Genomic DNA, 17,691 nt, shown 5'->3' with positions numbered 1-17,691 from the left:
CACATTTAGCTGAAGCTGGAAAAATCGAGACCCGCTCCATCCTATGGGCCTCGCAGGGTGTTTGGTCTGAAGGTTACAGGAGACCCAGGGGCCATAGTGGGACTGGTGGCAGTGGACAAAGGCGTTTATGTCCTTAACAACAAGCACCGCCTCACACAGAAAAGGGCAATTTATTTAAATCATATTTTTCTTGCATTCATTGCATGATTACATTTCTAATGACATATCAGAATTGTAATGTGAGTTTCCAGATCTGTCTACCTCTTACCTCTTGTTTATTTATTTGTGTGTGAATGACTTTCACTATGCTCAGGTGTGGGATGTTGTGGAGAAGTATGACACAGGTTGCACACCAGGTGGAGGGAAGGACGGTATGAGTGTATTCTACGACGCTGGGCTGCTGTTTGAGTCCAGCACGGCTTCTGGGACTCCCTACAGACAAGGTGACACTACTTTACTCTCCCCTTCCCTGAACATAGTTTTAGGCTACAATAGGATACAAATTAATCTCTAAGAAGAAAGGTGAGCACATAGACCTTTATTTATCACCGTCAGTCAAATGCTGAGCATATTTGGTTCAGGATCTTTTTACTGCTCCCCTTTATGGTCATGCAGATTTTTTAGGTCTCTCTAAATGGTTTGTTGCTGTTTACATACTTTGTAAATATTTTAGTGCTAAAAAAATATTGTATGATAGAAAAATGACATATACTTTAAATATGGAATAAAAAAACTAGAACTGTCAGATACTTCCTGGGGTATTTGTTTGTAGGACATGTGTCTTTAGCTGAACTGTCCTTGTTATTAGTCAGTTTTAAAACCACCTTTAGCACTTGTAATCTAAAAAAGCATTTATATAATAACAATTTCACAAATGAAACGTTTAATGATATGTCGTTTTTTATAGTTTTTTATATTTATTTGACCATCTATGTTTCTTAGTTATTTAATTAGCTGGTTTTACTGCGCTGTTAGGGTACAGTTTTATTATTATGCTACTGTGTTTGTTGTATTGTTATAACTCTGGCACAACAATTTCCTTAGGGATAAATAAAGTCCTATCTTATCCCACATTTGCTGACCTCACACCCTGTTCACGTTTCCTACCAGATAAATCACCTCCCTCTGATTTTAAAAGTTCCATAACAATTATACAATGCTTAAAGTAGGTTAAATATGGTTGAGTTCTGTAAAATATTTGGTCTCTGTTGCTTATTTCAGAATTGAAATGTCCGGCACCAAGCAGAAGGAAACGAGAGACAACAATCATGGATGTCAGAACTAGCTTACGTAAGAACCATAACTCTATATACAAAGCAATAACCTAATTTCCTGTTATCTTCTGTCTGAGGGGAAACCTTCAGGTCTTAAAAGGAAAACCAACACATAATTGCCATAAATCTCTAGGTGAGGAGGATGACAAAAGTTACATTGACAGCAATGAAATTCTTAGTGGCACCAAGTTCCCTGGAAGTTGGCTGTGGTCAGATATCACACTTCCTGCTTGTCCTGGACGTCCTGGACAAAACCCATGGTAAGTCAACCGACATATACACAACAAAATCACTAACTTCAATTATGACACCACCAAGATTTAAGCCTACACATATCTCTCAAAGATTTAACACCATTCTTTGTTTCAGTGATACCACATCAGTGACTAGAAATTTTCCACTGCCAGATTCAATCACCACCTGGCAGTTTACTGGCATTAGTCTTTCAACTACTCACGGTGAGAATTCAGTGACTGAAAGCTGTTTCATTGAGTCATCTAACCTTGTCTATGTAATCACTTTTTATTGTCCCTCTCATCTGAAAGGAATCTGTGTTGGTGATCCGTTAGAGGTAATTGTCCGGAAGGAATTCTTCATTGATCTCATGCTGCCATACTCTGCTGTCCGTGGAGAGCAGCTGGAAGTTAAGGCAATTCTGCACAACTACAGCCCCAATCCTGCAACTGTAAGTCTGTGTTACATACAGTAAAAGAGGCAAGAGAACATTAGACTAAAATGCAAAATCAACAGTAAATATTCAACTGACATACTGTATCAAAAAAGAGAGTGAATGACCTTCCTACTCTAGACTTTGATAAGTGTAATACCTGCTCACATGGTGGTTGGCCTGCACCTATTGTTTTCCAACCCATTTTAGATTGAATTATTACCCCTACCTGCATGACGAAAGTTTGACATAGCACCCTACGATTGCGTCATGGATGTAAAAAGATAATGACACCCTCCCCATCTAAACAATACTCTAGTAATACAATGATGTAGCTTGGGAAAACAACGATAGGGGCCGTCAAATTCATTTTTCGTGGGATGAAAATCCCCCAGGTGAAGCTCTGATGCTGCGTCAATGCTTCTTTCATGTGGAGGTGGACATGGTCAAATCTAATTCATGGATGAATAAAGAGAACTGGATACCGTGTGGGAGGCGGGGCATCGTTGTCTGAACTGGGATGGAAAAACAATAGATGCGGTTCACCTCAGCAGCGGGAAACCTTACTGCAATATTTACAGTGTGCCTTTTATTACCCAGATCAGATTATCCTGTAGAAAACTGTGTAAATCATCAAATGTTAATTAAAATCAAGTATGCATTATCGTTAGCTGACCCAAAATAAAACTGATGTAATCCTATTATATCCTCAATAATAGTCTTTATCTTTGAGCAACTTCACAATCTCCAGTCCATCTTTGTCCTGTTCTCAAGGTGCGGGTTGATCTGATTGAGGAGGATTATGTGTGCAGTTCGGCTTCAAAGCGTGGAAAGTATCGCCAGGAGGTCCGAATAGGGGCTCAAACTACACGATCTGTGCCCTTCATCATCATTCCCATAAAAGAAGGAGAATTCCTCATTGAGGTCAAAGCTGCTGTTAACGCTTCGTTACTAAAGGATGGAATTATGAAGATTCTGCGGGTGGTGGTAAGAAAAAGACAACCCACTCTCTTCAGTCTGCGTACAAATGACACGACTTTACACATTGGAAATGCCTGCAATAGATACGCAGAAGTCCGATTTTGCGTGCATATGATATGCTAACCATTCCCTCTGAGATCTGAGGTCGAGTTTTGCGTGCATATGATACGCCACGTTTCGTGCCTGCACCACTTATTTTTGTCCGGTCGGGTCTTGGTAGACCGGAAGCTGTGTGGTTCATAAAAACATGTTCTTACTCGATACCAAGCCACGATTGTTGTTTTTATTTTAAATTGTATAATGTCTGACTTTTAGTTACACCTGAACTATGTTGAAGTAAAAAACTTGGGTCACAGCTTCCTCAACAGTGAACAAGACATCTATCAATATGTGTGTATACCTCCACCATTAATCATATTCTGCAATTTTCTTATACTATCTACATACATCTTATAAGAGTATAATACTATGTATAATATCAGTTAAAATAAGTGCTTCAACATAGTTAACATTGCTGTAGGTATACACACATATTGATAGATGTCTTGTAATGCACTGTTGAGGAACCTGCGACCCAAGTTTTTAATTCATTGCATAAGTACACCGTTTGTGAATTTGATATGTCAATAAACCTTAGAAAATCTTGAAATCTTGAACGGGATGTGCAAAATAGTCATTATATACAGTATTTAATTAACTATTAGTAGAGAATAACGAGTAATGAATATACTTTATAGGGATCCTATTAATATCTAATAATAAAAATAATAAAATTCAATAACGTGCTTTAACCACCAGGTGTCCCTTTATATCAGCTGTGCACCGTTATGGTGTAAATACAGCCTATCTACCAATTGGATCAAATATAAAAGTCAGATGTATTGTGTGAAAAGAAACGTAAGATGTTGTTTAATTGCTGATATATTTATGATCCACGTCACGTTTTCAGTGTTGGCGGCAGTTCTTCCTGTTTGTCTAGAAGTCTTCTCATCAGGGCTCTATAAATAGAGAACTACGGCAGATATGTAATATTTAATGCAGCCAAACCGTGTATTACAATGCCGTTATGTGATGACTTTCAAAGAGAAAAGCAAGCACACTCGGAATAAAGTATTATTTTATTTTTAAAAATGTTTTCGAATTTCACTTCGCATAAACACCATCTCCCAACGTGCATTACTAAACCATCCAATCACCGAGCTGAGGATCTTGCCTACGTCTGTTTCCGGTATTGCTTATGACGATGTGATGTGAAATGTTGGATGTGAGACTGGGTTGGAGAATTGCACAGGGGAAAATAACGTATCTATGCCACAATTTTAGATGCGGATTTTGCTAAACGAATACGTTTGCGCTGTGGACCAACACTATAAATTGGCGGGGTAGCAATAAAGATAACACCATTAAACAGTTACACAACATAACAGAAATAATATCGATAGCAGCATCCCTAGCAACCACCTTGGTAACAATGAACACGTTGTATGTACCCAATTTCCTGAAGTACTCTTAGTAATAACTAGCAAACTAAAGATCATGTGCATCCACTGCACACATAATCTGAAATAAAAACTCATATTTCTCGCATCAAATGACATCAAAACGCATTTTAATGGCCAAACTGACCTTAAAATAGGCCTTTTGCACCGAGAATAAAACGAAGGTCGGCCATGTATTTTGTTTTGAAGATCATAGCCTATTACCACACCGTGCACCGTTATGGTGTAAATATAACCTATCTACCAATTGGATCAAATATAAAAGTCAGCCGAATTAGTGTTGATACTGCAAGGAGACGTATTGTGTGAAAAGAAATGGAAGATGTTGTTTAATTGCTGATATATTTATGATCCACGTCACATATTCAGTTTCCGTGGCTGTTCTTCCTGTTTGTCTAGGAGTCTTCTCATCAGGGCTCTATAAATAAAGAACTAAGGCAGATGTGTAATATTTAACGCAGCCGAACTGAACTGTGTATTACAATGCCGTTATGTGATGACTTCCAAAGAGAAAAGCAAGCACATTCGGAATAAAGTATTATTTTCTTTTTTTAAATGTTTTTCGGATTTCATATCACATTAACACCATATCCCAACATGCATTGCGGCTAAACAATCCAATCACCGAGCTTCTAGCTTGGGTAATCAGTTCAGTGGGTATCACGATGATGCTCGAAATGTCACTTATAGGCCTACGTCTGTTTACGGTGATTTTATTTTGAAATTCAGTTCCTGAGGAACGGCTAAAAAGCCAGAGAATAAAAACAAGGATAATTGTGTGATATTGTTGAGTAAATAACAGTGAGTTATTAAGAAAATAATAACGAATTAGAAGGAAAAAAAGATTTTAAAAAAATACAGATGTCATTATTCTGAGGCTCTGAGCCCCATTTCTTTCACTCACAGACGGCAAAAAAAAGTCTGACATTATACGATTTAAAATAAAAACAATAATTGTGGATACATATTGAGTAAGAACCGGTAAGAACATGTTTTTATGAACCACACATCTTCCGGTCCACCAAGACCCGACCGGACAAAACGTGTCGTATCATATGCACACAAAACTCGGCCTCAGAACTCAATGGGAATGGTTAGCGTATCATATGCACGGAAAATCGGACTTCTGAGTATCTATTGCACGCATTTCCAATGTGTAAAGTTGTGTCATTTGTACGCAGACTGAAGAGAGTGGGCTGGAAAAAGACCACATGTCTTGGTTTTTTTCCTACACCATGTGGAATCGTTCTCTTATTGCAGTACAATGTTCAAGCTGAAAAAATAGAACTTATCCGAGTGTTACATTATGGATGCAATATTCTTGTAACTACTTTTAGTTTCAAGCAACAAGCCGTTTACAAATCATTTAAAAACCTCAGTTTGAATACAATCAGTTTAATAACGTGACAAAGCTACAGTTACGGGTATGAGAGAAATAGTCTGGTAAAGTCAGTTTTGGTAAACTGTCATGTTTATGAAATGCATCTTATTGAATATTAATATCTTATTTAAATTTGGACCATATTTGACTTTGTTAAACAACAGCAAAGAGGATTACTCAAAAAGTTATGCAAATTATTGTGATTTCTAATGTTTGTCCTAACTGTTGTTTTTCCAGCCTGAAGGTGTACTAGTAAAAGATCCTAAGATTGTAATTCTAGACCCCACTAATAAAGGTGTAGGTGAGTTACCTTGAAGAATGACATGGCTGCATTATATAGTATAGTGGTGTATCAACATTATGTTTTTATCTTTTGCTAATTGATGCTGCAACTTGCCCACTGTTTCTCCCTTTAGATGGTGAACAAGAAGAAATTCTCAACAGTGGAATTGCCATGACAGATTTGGTTCCAAACACACCAACAATCACACAGATCTCTGTGACAGGTGGGACATAATGCCATATAGGGGATTGATATGTGATATGTACAATGGAAACGATATATACAATTGGTATACATTTGTATTGTTCTTATTGGGAAATATCTATCGATCTATCTATCTTGCTTCGTGGTTTCTTCTTGTTAATTTATAACGTTTTGTGTTTCTTTTCTGTCTGTCTGTGTTCATTCAGGGAGAGAACAAGTTTCTGCCCTCTTGGAGAATCCTGTTAGCGGGAACTCTATGGGTACTCTCATCAAACAGCCCTCTGGCAATGGAGAGCAGAACATGATGAGCATGACCCTACCTGTCATTGCAGCCGCATATTTAGACAAAACCAACCAGTGGGAAACTGTGGGCTTTGAGAAACGTAATGAAGCACTCCAACACATCAAGACTGGTAGGGTCACTGATGCATTGATTGTGTGACCATCTATGTTTCTATGTTTCTATGTTTCTATGTTTCATGATGTCTGTAGATGTTTAATTGCTCTTTATGCTGCACTTTTAGTGTACAGTTTTGCTGCTGTGTTTATTGTGTTTATTGTATTTTGTTACTCTGGCACAACAATTTCCTTCGGGATAAATAAAGTCTTATCTTATCTTATGTATTTTTAGTACAGATAGCACAATCTTATTAATGCCACTGTGAGTGTGATTTTGAATTGTCTGACATTGTAGAAGAGGTTTGAAAAAGAAAATCAATCCACACCACCCCTGTACAGCCCTCATTTGGGTTTCCCTTTTTAAAAGCCTATGCCAGCAGAATCTTTGAAAGAAGCTCTAATGACTGAAAAAGATCAGGTCTCCCTTAAACTGGCTTCTAACCAATAAGATTCAGTCGAGCAATGAATGGCACTTTTAAAAATGGTTGTGTGTATTTGTTTGTGTACAGGATACAACCAAGAGCTTGTCCACCGGAAAAATGATGGGTCTTTTACTGCGTTTTCACAACGCCCAAGTAGCACCTGGTGAGGCATTCAAACATCCCTAAACTCACACAATGATACTGTATATGTCACGTATGAATAAAACTAAACTATTAAACCTTCTTCTCTCCTCTAAGGTTGACGGCCTATGTTGCCAAGGTGTTTGCCATGACAAACAATCTGGGGGCAGTGCAAAGCCAACACATCTGTGAGGCCATCAAGTTTCTGATTATCAACGCACAGCGACCTGATGGCTTATTTAGAGAAGTTGGAACAGTGATCCATGGAGAGATGATGGTGCGTTCACTGGTTTAATAGAAATCTGTTTTTCAACTATGTGCTACAAAAATATGGATATTATCGACCCTTATTCGAAAAATAAATAAGTGTGTGTGTGTGTTTAGGGTGATGTGCGTGGCGCAGATTCAGATGCCTCCATGACGGCCTTCTGCCTCATTGCTATGCAGGAGTCACGAATGCTATGTGCTGCCAGTGTTGCTGTGAGTACTTTACCTCCATACAATGTTTTCTCTTTTTCCCTCATCTGTTTCATTTCTGTATTTACCGTCTCCTTGCAGAGGATGTGAGAAATAAAGCTTTCTGAACCACTAAACCACTGGGAAGCATCTCACATCTGCAAAGCTGTAAAGCTCTGTTTTACAGCCAGCCCTGTTGCTGCTCCTGTCCAAGCAGCATGCTCCGGGTCTAAAAAGTGAAGCCAATCCAGATATGCCTTAAAGCTGCATCTAATATCCAGCAGGGGGCGACTCCACTTGATTTTGTATTCAGTAAAGATTTTCCAAATTAGGTTATGGTCGCAATCGCTAGATTTGAGTCTTCTTTATTGAAGCATGATGTTCATTTTTTAAATGATGGTCCTATTTAGAGTAAAATAGACGATTAATCAGCGTATGCTTTATGGTGAGGCTACCATGAGATTGAATAGTAGCTAAAATAGTGTTATCCGGTTAGGATGTTGTCTATGTTTTCGTTTTAGACTCACTTATAGTCCATCCATCCATCTTCTCCCGCTTATCCGTGGTCGGGTCGCGGAGGTAGCAGTTCCAGCAGAGAGCCCCAAACGTTCTTTTCCCTGGCCACATCAACCAGCTCTGACTGGGGGGTCCCAAGGCGCTCCCAGGCCAGCGAAGAGATATAAACCCTCCATCTGGTTCTAGGTCTACCCCTTGGTCTCTTCCCAGCTGGACGTGCCTGGAACACCTCCCTAGGGAGGCGCCCATGTGGCATCCTAACTAGGTGCCCGAACCACCTCAACTGGCTCCTTTCGACGCGAAGGAGGAGCGGTTCAACTCCGAGTCCCTCCCGGATGACCGAACTTCTCACCTTATCCCTAAGGGAGACACCAGCCACCCTGCGGAGAAAACCCATCTCGGCCGCTTGTACCCGCAATCTCGTTCTTTCGGTCATGACCCATCCTTCATGACCATAGGTGAGGGTAGGAACGAAAATGGCGCGGTAGACAGAGAGCTTTGCCTTCTGGCTCAGCTCCCTTTTCGGTGCGGTAAAGAGACTGCAGTACCGCTCCCGCTGCTCCGATTCTCCGACCCATCTCACGCTCCATTGTTCCCTCACTCGAGAACAAGACCCCGAGATACATGAACTCCTTCACTTGGGGTAAGGACTCATTCCCTACTTGGAGTGGACAGTCCATCGGTTTCCTGCTGAGAACCATGGCCTCAGATTTGGAGGTGCTTATCCTCATCCCAGCCGCTTCACACTCGGTTGCGAACCGATCCAGTGAGTGCTGAAGGTCGCAGACCGATGAAGCCATCAGAACCACCTCATCTGCAAAAAGCAGTGGTGCAATCCTTAGTCCACCGAACTGCAGACCCCCTCCCCCACGACTACGCCTCGAAATCCGATCCATGTATATTACAAACAGGATTGGTGACAAAGCGCAGCCCTGGCGGAGGCCAACCCTCACCTGAAATGGGTCCGACTTACTGCCGAGGACCCGGACACAGCTCTTGCTTTGGGAGTACAGAGATCGGATGGCCCTGAGTAGAGACCCCCTCACCCCATACTCCCGCAGCACCTCCCACAGTGACTCCCTGGGAACCCGGTCATACGCCTTCTCCAAGTCTACAAAACACATGTAGACTGGATGAGGATCCAGGATCATTGCGAGAGTAAAAAGCTGATCCGTCGTTCCACGACCAGGACGGAATCCGCATTGTTCCTCCTCAATCTGAGGTTCGACAATCGGCCTGACCCTCCTTTCGAGTACCTTAGAGTAAACTTTCCCGGGGAGGCTGAGTAGTGTGATGCCTCTGTAATTGGCACACACCCTCTGATCCCCCTTTTAAAAAGGGGAACCACCACCCCGGTCTGCCACTCCTTCGGTACTGTTTCCGACTTCCACGCAACGTTGATGAGACGTGTCAACCATGACAGTCCCTCAACACCCAGAGCCTTCAGCATTTCTGGGCGGATCTCATCCACCCCCGGGGCTTTGCCACTGTGAAGTTGTTTGACGACCTCAGTGACCTCCTCCCGGGAGATTGGTGTCAATCCCCCGTCATACTCCAGCTCTGCCTCTAACATAGAGGGCGGAGTTGTCGGGTTCAGGAGTTCCTCAAAGTGCTCCTTCCAACGCCCTAACACTCCATCAGTTGAGGTCAACAACGTCCCATCCTTACTGTACACAGCTTGGATGGTTCCCTGCTTCCCCCTCCTGAGGTGTCGGACAGTTTTCCAGAACAACTTTGGTGCCGCCCGAAAGTCTTTTTCCATGTCTTCTCCAAACTTCTCCCACACCCGCTGCTTTGCCTCGGCCACGGCTGAGGCTGCTGCCCTTCGGGCCTGTCGGTCGGACAGCTTCCCTGACCACCGGTGTCCACCAGGAGGTTCGAGGGTTACCGCCCCTTGAGGCACCTAGGACCTTGAGACCACAGCTCCCCGCCGCGGCTTCGGCAATAGAGGCTTTGAACACCGACAACTCTGGTTCAATGTCCCCAACCTCCACAGGAATGCCCGAAAAGCTCCGCCGGAGGTGTGAGTTGAAGGCCTCCTGAACTTGGGCCTCCTCCAGACCTTCCCAGTTCACCCGAACTACACGTTTGGGCTTACCAGGTCTCACTTATAGTATTTTTTTTATTTTGGTTGCCTAAAAATGTCTATCTGACTGTTCTCACCTTATTCTCTTTCCTCCCTCACTTTTTGTACAGAATCTACCCCGCAGTATCGACAAAGCGGTGGCCTATCTGGAAAGGCGTCTGCCCAGCCTCACCAACCCATATGCTGTTGCCATGACATCATATGCCATGGCCAATGAATACAAAATGAACCGCGAGATTCTCTACAAGTTTGCTTCCCCAGGTGCTGTTAATATTCTTAAATTGTTATTTGGAAACATAGTCTATGTTTTGGTGATTAGATTCAAACGATTTCTCATCCACAACTACTAAGAGCCTGACCAACACATTGGTATTATGGGATAATTTTTGCTCAGTAGAGAAATGTCAAATGTTTGAACTCATTTAGAAACGAAAAGTCTGTAATTGACATAAATATTCTTCCAGCCATACGGTGTCCTGCTCACAACAAATATTGGTAACACTTTTTGAATAACAGATATATGTATGGGGATTAGTTAGCACATTTGAATATTTCCTTACGTATTTTAATTATACATTATTTTCTAAAATTAGATATCCTGGATGTATAAGTAAATAGATGCATGTATAGCAACGTAATAAGGAAGATATTTGTGTGTCGTCCTTAGAGTTGAACCACTGGCCGATGCCTCATGGACGTGTCTACACACTGGAGGCTACGGCTTACGCTCTTCTCGCTCTGGTCAAGGCCAAGGTGAGCATGTCGCATTTATGTGTGTTCCTTTCATGCTACGGACAACATACAATTTAGTCCATGTTACTTTAATATAAAGGTTTGCAAACAATTTTCAATGAAATGTGTCTCTCAGTAATGTCACAGCCTCAAAATATAATTGACATGCTACACTCTTAAGTAAACAATATTTTAAGCATTACAATTGTTAAGTAACTTATTTGATTGTCTTTTTTATATTTGTATGTTTTTTTATAATTCCAATGTGCAGTGAATGACAGAAAAGTTCAACCATTTACCTTCCTTCTATGAATAAAGGCTTTTGAAGATGCCAGACTTGTTGTGAGATGGTTCAAAGAACAGCAGAGAGTTGGCGGAGGCTATGGATCGACTCAGGTAAGAAGAGACTCCTCTCTCCATCTTTATCCCTCCATCTTGTTTTAGATTATCATTTATTTTGTTCTGATAATTTTTTCCCCCCACCTCCCTCTTGTTTTACTAAAGGCCACCATTATGGTGTACCAGGCTATATCCGAGTACTGGTCCAGTGCTATAGAACAAGAATATGATCTGAACGTGTCCATTTTGTTGCCGGGCATGTTAAGGCCTTACAGGTACAACTTCAACAGGGAAAACCACTATGCCACAAGGATGTCTAAAGTAAGCACAGACACACACACACAAATTCACAAACAGTGGCTCATTAAAGTGGTAATGTGTGAACAGATTGAAATTCTGCATGAATATTGTGTGTAGTCTTCCACAAATACAAAACAAATCTATAAACTCTCAAAAATATATTGAACTATAAAAGGGATCTGAAAATACAGAAAAGAAAAAAAAAGTAACTATATTACTAAGATTTTTTACTTTTGAACTAAATTTTGTTTTCATTTACGAAATCTAAAGTCACTTGTGGATCAAAATTCTTCCCTGGAGATTTGCCAGATTTATCCAATTTCGGTCCGAAGTAGTTTTAATTTGTATTTTGCACATTTCAACACAGATTGTTGATCTCGTCACACAAATAATATTGGTATAATACTTTAATGTCTGCTTATCCTTGACAGTGTGTGTTTGTGCTCATATTTAAACTCTGACAGATCAATGTTATCAACCAAAACGTGAAAGTGACTGCCAAGGGTTCAGGAGAAGCAACAGTGAGAGTGAGTTAAATATCTTTGTATTTTATACTCTGAGTTTTAGTAATAGTTAATAATTAGGGCCGGGACTCGATTAAAAAAATTAATCTAATTAATTACAGGCTTTGTAATTAATTAATCGCAATTGACCTTTCGCAAAGCCACGCCCCCCCTTGGTTACTGTTGCTAGTCCGACAAGCTGAGAGCCAGATGCGTTAAACAAAGCCATAATGGAGGGTCTCCGTAACGTCGGAGTCGCCTTAACAGACTCATTTTGGAGCAATAACGCAGCAATATCCTCCAGGTCTCGACAAAAGGGGCTACAATACGCTATGGAGGGTTATATCCACAGTATAAACATTAGAAAAGAGGGAGGCACAACATCAATAGAGGCACTTGCATACAGGTCGCAGTGCAAGAGTGAAAAACCACATGAGCTGTATGTCGAATTCGACGGAATTATTATTATTATTTTGGAATAAAACAATACAATCACAAGAGGCATTAAATGTTGTAGTTTGTCTAAAGTTAACTACCGTTTCCTTGGTGGCTTTCTGCATCCACCTTGTTGTTCCTTTGTGGGGGTCGGGGTGCCCACTTGTGCAGCAGGATTAGGGAAGTCGGCAGTAGGCTTTCCATTAACAAAATGCTACAAAGATTAAAGCAAAATATAAATGAATGATTGCCTGTTGGCTTTCTTGTTTGTACTTTGACCACAGGTAGACTAATAACGGAGCTCAGCTGTTCAGACATTATTATGCATCAAGTGATATACATGGTCAAAACGACCTATAAGCACACAGCTTACAGCTGTAGTCGTGTGACTTTAGCTAACGTTAGTTAGTGAAATTAGTTAATTAAATTAGTTAGTTAATTTGTGAATGTAATCTTTGCTAGCTAGCTAGCTACGTTAGCACGTATTTACCTTGGAGCAAACGTATTTGTGTTTGTTGATATTCGCCATATTCAGCTTTGCATGGGGCCTGCCGCATTTCTTTATCCACTGGCGGCATCTCTCCTCTCGGGTTTTGGGTTTAGGAAACGGGTAAAATATCACCCCCCCCTCTAAGCTTATGGGATATCTGCTATCCGATTTCCAAAGACCATAAACACAACGCTTCACCATTTTCGCAATGAATTTGAACGCTAAGCTTGTCGGACTTCCACAGGGAGCCGCGCACGTGATCGAATATGATTGGACAACGGGCATTTAGGGGCGTGGCTTTGCGAAAGGTCAATTAATCTCATTTTTAATCACATATAAATATTTGACCTGAGAACAGTGAGAAGCAATTTTTTTCACATGGATTTTAGTATACCATTGAATAATGACTGAATACATAAGCTTAAGCGACAAAACATTGTTTATTTTTTTCAAGGTGGTACACTGGCCATAAAGTGTAGCAATAGCATATTTAGGAATATAGTACATTTCAGAGATTCAGGTAGCCTATAGGTAGGTAGACCTTCTGTAAACTATAACATTTTGTTTTTTAAGTAAAACACAATACTTTCAAGTACATTCAGAACATTGGAAACCCTGACTATTAGAAAACATCTCTCTGTTGCTTCAGAGGCCATAACAGACTTTGTTGATTTACCAACAGTTGATTTAAAAAATCTAATACATTTCAGTCCAACTCTCTCAATAACCTTGGCCAAAACAATAAACAGTTCAACATAAAGTGCCAGTTGCACCAACAACATAATAAGTAGTTCAACATAAAGTGTACCATTTAAAATAAAATAAAAAAGTGCCAGTGATTGACCTCAATCCCTCCTATTCTTCCAATATCCTGATGAAAAATAAAATCTCTCTGTTGCATAGGCCACTGTTTGATCAACGCGAATTGGGTGTGGGTCCTTGTACTCCGAGTCGGGCTAACGTCCACGCTAGCTTCCACGCTAGCTGCTATATGTTTTGCATTGAGGTGATACTTGAGGCTTGATGTGCTGCGGTGATATGCAAATTCCTTTTTGCATAATTTGCAAACAACCGTGCTCTTATCGACGCTTCCATCCGTCCGTTTTTTAAAACAAAATGTCCTATCCACGGGGCCAACCAAAGCGGTCTCATCAGCTTCTTCGTTCATGTTTGACTATTGTTCACTGTGGTTTGTTGTTGTCTGAAGTCATGAACGTTAGTTGGTGCTCCAGTATAATCGGTACCCCTGAAACTCATCCAGTGAGAAACGTTCTGCGGTACAAAAATAAGTGCGATTAAAATGCGTAAAAAATTTTAACGCGTTAATTTTTGTGTAATTAATTATTCTTAATTAACGCGTTAAAGTCCCGGCCCTATTAATAACTGATCTGTCCTATTAAAAAATCAAGATGTGACCATATACCCTTTTAACCTTGTGAGGACTTGTATCAAATATTGCACCTTTTCTGTGTGACAGATGGTGTCGCTGTACTACACTCTACCTAAACAAAAGGAAAATGATTGTCAGAAGTTTAATTTGTCAGTGCAGCTCATCCCAGGTGATTTAGTGCCTTCTGTCTCTTCTTCCTTTGTTGTACCTTACTCTTGAGAAACAAGAACTAAATGCAAATACAATATTTTACTCCAGAAAAAATGGATGAGGACGAGAAGATATACAAGCTGAGGATAGAAGTTTTGTAAGTACAACCAAGGCAACACACTGACACATGGCTTAATTCATAACATTTTCTAACCAGCTATTTACAATATTATTATATTTCACAATCTGTATTAAATATTCTGCTTCTGTTCCTTACCCTTTTCCCTATCTCCTTAACACTTTAATTTCCTTCAATCTATTCTGTGTACAGGTATAAGGACAAGGAAAGAGATGCAGCAATGTCAATTTTGGATATTGGCTTGCTAACCGGCTTCACCGTTGACACAAAGGACTTGGACTTAGTAAGAACTTTTACAGATACACATTAACCCACAACAAATGCACCAGCTGGTTTTGGTTAGGAGAAAAAATATGTGTATTATGGTTAATGGTCTGATTATGTGTGCGTGTTTAGTTGTCCCAAGGAAGTGCCCGCACCATAGCAAAATATGAGATGGACAAAGTCCTGTCAGAAAGAGGCTCACTCATCATCTACCTGGACAAGGTAAGGCGTCGCTGTTTCCTTCCTCCATACTTTTCCTCTCTGCCTTGCTCTTTGTGTATTTATCTCTGTCTCACCTTTATCTTCAGGTTTCTCACACACAACCAGAAGAAATCACTTTTAGGGTTCATCAGAAGATGAAAGTGGGCGTCTTACAACCAGCGGCTGTGTCTGTCTATGAATACTATGAGCGTGAGTCTTAGAGAAACCTCCATGTGTTTTGTTCCCAATATATGTCAGAGAATATAACACTGGCAATAAGCAGGCATTATTACATGTTCAAGTATTTCATGTATATTTTATAAAGTACCAAAAAACATGTTCAAATATATTTTCCTTCCAATTCAGAAACACATTGTGTGCAGTTCTACCTTCCAGAGAGGAAAGGTGGACAGCTACTGCGGCTCTGCAGAGATGATGAATGCATATGTGCTGAAGGTAAACGGGTCAAAACAACCTTGTCCATCCACTGTAAACTTGTATTTGTTCAATTTAAAATTCTAAATAACACTTAAATTATGCTTTGTAGACGTAGACTGCAGGTCTGAGGTCTGTAAACTGCAGCAATCTATTATTGTACTATAAGAAAGTAAGGGGTAGACGGTCAAACAAAGATTCAGAAGCGTGTCCCAGCATGCTAAAATGCTTGGAATCACAATGCAAACATGTTGACTCTTTGCTGATATAAAGATTATTGTGGTCCCCATCTTAGTTTGGCATGGTAACAGGCTAATGGTTAAAGGCATTACAATTAGGAGAGACACGTTTTTGATGCAACAATATATATTTATTACCAAAGATACACAGACGAATTAAATGGTGTTTGGCGATTAGACCCCGCTGTGCGGGAGTATCATCCAGGAGGGGAATACCGAGCCGATAAAACACCCAAAAGAATAACTGTATTATACAGTTTGATGTACGGAGTAAATCATATTACAGAGTAGCATTGAACTATATATTGTGTAGAACTGCACTTAAAGTGTGGAGCGTCGGGCCCTTTAAAGCCGAACAGAGACGCATGGGCATGGCCCATATCAAAGCCTGTTGACGCAGACCCATAACCTAGGTCGATTGCGTTCGTGAAGCACGTGAGGTGATGACGCATGGCCCATATGCAAGCCTGGTGACTCACTAGGGGGCGCTCACGGACCACACTTTGAGAATCACTGATCTAATTCAAACGGCTCTTATCCATGGATGTATAATAAGAACTGGATACAGCGTGGGAGGCGGGGTCTCATTCTTTCCTATGAGAGCTGCTCATTGGCGCATGAAGACAAAATGGCCCAACTTTTGAGAGAGCGAAACGTCACAGATTACCCATCATGCCTGGCTGTCAGAGCAGAAGAACCCGTATAGAGTGGCGAAGTCACGCCCAACTACTTCCGGTCCTTGGGACCTTATTCCGGAAAAATAATGCATTGAAGTCAATGGAGAGAGAAAACGTATCTTTCGATCCCGTTTGAATTGTGCCATGAATTACACATAGGATGTTTGTCAATCTTAAAAAATAATTTCCATGTCAAAAAAGTCACAGTTTGTCGTAAAACTGTTGAAATATAAGAGTATGAAAAATACACAACTAGAAAGACTACAAATCCCAGAGTCGCATAAGTGATGTCACAATTGTTTTCCTCCACCAAGAGATGGTGATAAGATCAGCGCCATATAGATTTATCTACCGTATATGGCGCTGGCTAAGATAAGATAACTTTAACAAGATGCCTGTGTGCTTAGTACCAGGTTGTTATCATACCAGCAATGGGACTTGCTCGTTCTTTCGCTTCCCGTCTGATGAAAGGACCAGGAGTGGCTGGATCAAGTTAGCTAACTAGCTAGTAGCTAGCACGTTAGTTAGCATTACAGCCTTGTCATTTTTATTATCCTTAATATGAAGTAACATTAAGTAACCCAAAATGTTAAACAGTAAGAGTCGTATTTCGTGAACCCTTTGAAGAGTACTGTCACCGGTGTGATCATTCTATAATACACAATTTAAGCCCGGGGGAGAAATGCTAACGCTAGCATCGGCGATCGCCGATCTTTTCTACTTCATGCTATCTGCACAAATGGTTGACATTAAATATTAAAAAGACCAGGTAGTTCAAAGAGAATCAAAGGAAGGCAGGCAGGCAGCTTTGCATGACATGCTTCTGGACCTGTTTCATTGTGGTGATAGTGAGGGTAGTCAATCGTTTTGTTGACAAGACAGTAGTGACGGCCATCTTGGTGACGTGTGTTGTTCTGCGAGACCAGAGATGTAGTTCATTGAGCGTTTCACACAAAAAATGTGTTGCTTCACAGTTTTACGACACATTTTTTTTTTTTGATTTGCAAAATTATCTTTTAAATTGACAAACATCATATGTAACTCGTGGCACAATTCAAACGGGATCGAAAGATAATCTTTCTCTCTCC

At 40.6% G+C, this 17,691-nt stretch overlaps 1 protein-coding gene across 1 annotated transcript in view; it reads left to right on the top strand.

The window, feature by feature from the left end:
- The window catches only part of LOC307022195 (complement C3-like), a 48,698-nt gene that overhangs the window by 23,029 nt on the left and 7,978 nt on the right, over window positions 1-17,691 (top strand). The window contains exons 15-38 of the mRNA XM_079654852.1: window positions 10-165; window positions 314-443; window positions 1,222-1,290; window positions 1,408-1,534; window positions 1,644-1,732; window positions 1,820-1,959; window positions 2,716-2,928; window positions 6,040-6,103; window positions 6,219-6,308; window positions 6,496-6,702; window positions 7,198-7,273; window positions 7,369-7,528; window positions 7,636-7,731; window positions 10,420-10,570; window positions 10,977-11,062; window positions 11,360-11,437; window positions 11,546-11,701; window positions 12,145-12,207; window positions 14,586-14,667; window positions 14,757-14,805; window positions 14,980-15,070; window positions 15,184-15,273; window positions 15,360-15,462; window positions 15,619-15,708. Of these exons, the coding sequence (XP_079510978.1) occupies window positions 10-165; window positions 314-443; window positions 1,222-1,290; window positions 1,408-1,534; window positions 1,644-1,732; window positions 1,820-1,959; window positions 2,716-2,928; window positions 6,040-6,103; window positions 6,219-6,308; window positions 6,496-6,702; window positions 7,198-7,273; window positions 7,369-7,528; window positions 7,636-7,731; window positions 10,420-10,570; window positions 10,977-11,062; window positions 11,360-11,437; window positions 11,546-11,701; window positions 12,145-12,207; window positions 14,586-14,667; window positions 14,757-14,805; window positions 14,980-15,070; window positions 15,184-15,273; window positions 15,360-15,462; window positions 15,619-15,708 (2,656 nt within the window). The remainder of the gene's footprint in view (window positions 1-9; window positions 166-313; window positions 444-1,221; window positions 1,291-1,407; window positions 1,535-1,643; window positions 1,733-1,819; window positions 1,960-2,715; window positions 2,929-6,039; window positions 6,104-6,218; window positions 6,309-6,495; window positions 6,703-7,197; window positions 7,274-7,368; window positions 7,529-7,635; window positions 7,732-10,419; window positions 10,571-10,976; window positions 11,063-11,359; window positions 11,438-11,545; window positions 11,702-12,144; window positions 12,208-14,585; window positions 14,668-14,756; window positions 14,806-14,979; window positions 15,071-15,183; window positions 15,274-15,359; window positions 15,463-15,618; window positions 15,709-17,691) is intronic.

Source organism: Notothenia rossii (assembly GCF_949606895.1).
Source record: "Notothenia rossii genome assembly, chromosome: 10".
Taxonomy (NCBI): domain Eukaryota; kingdom Metazoa; phylum Chordata; class Actinopteri; order Perciformes; family Nototheniidae; genus Notothenia; species Notothenia rossii.
This window is presented reverse-complemented; position numbering and strand designations above follow the sequence as displayed.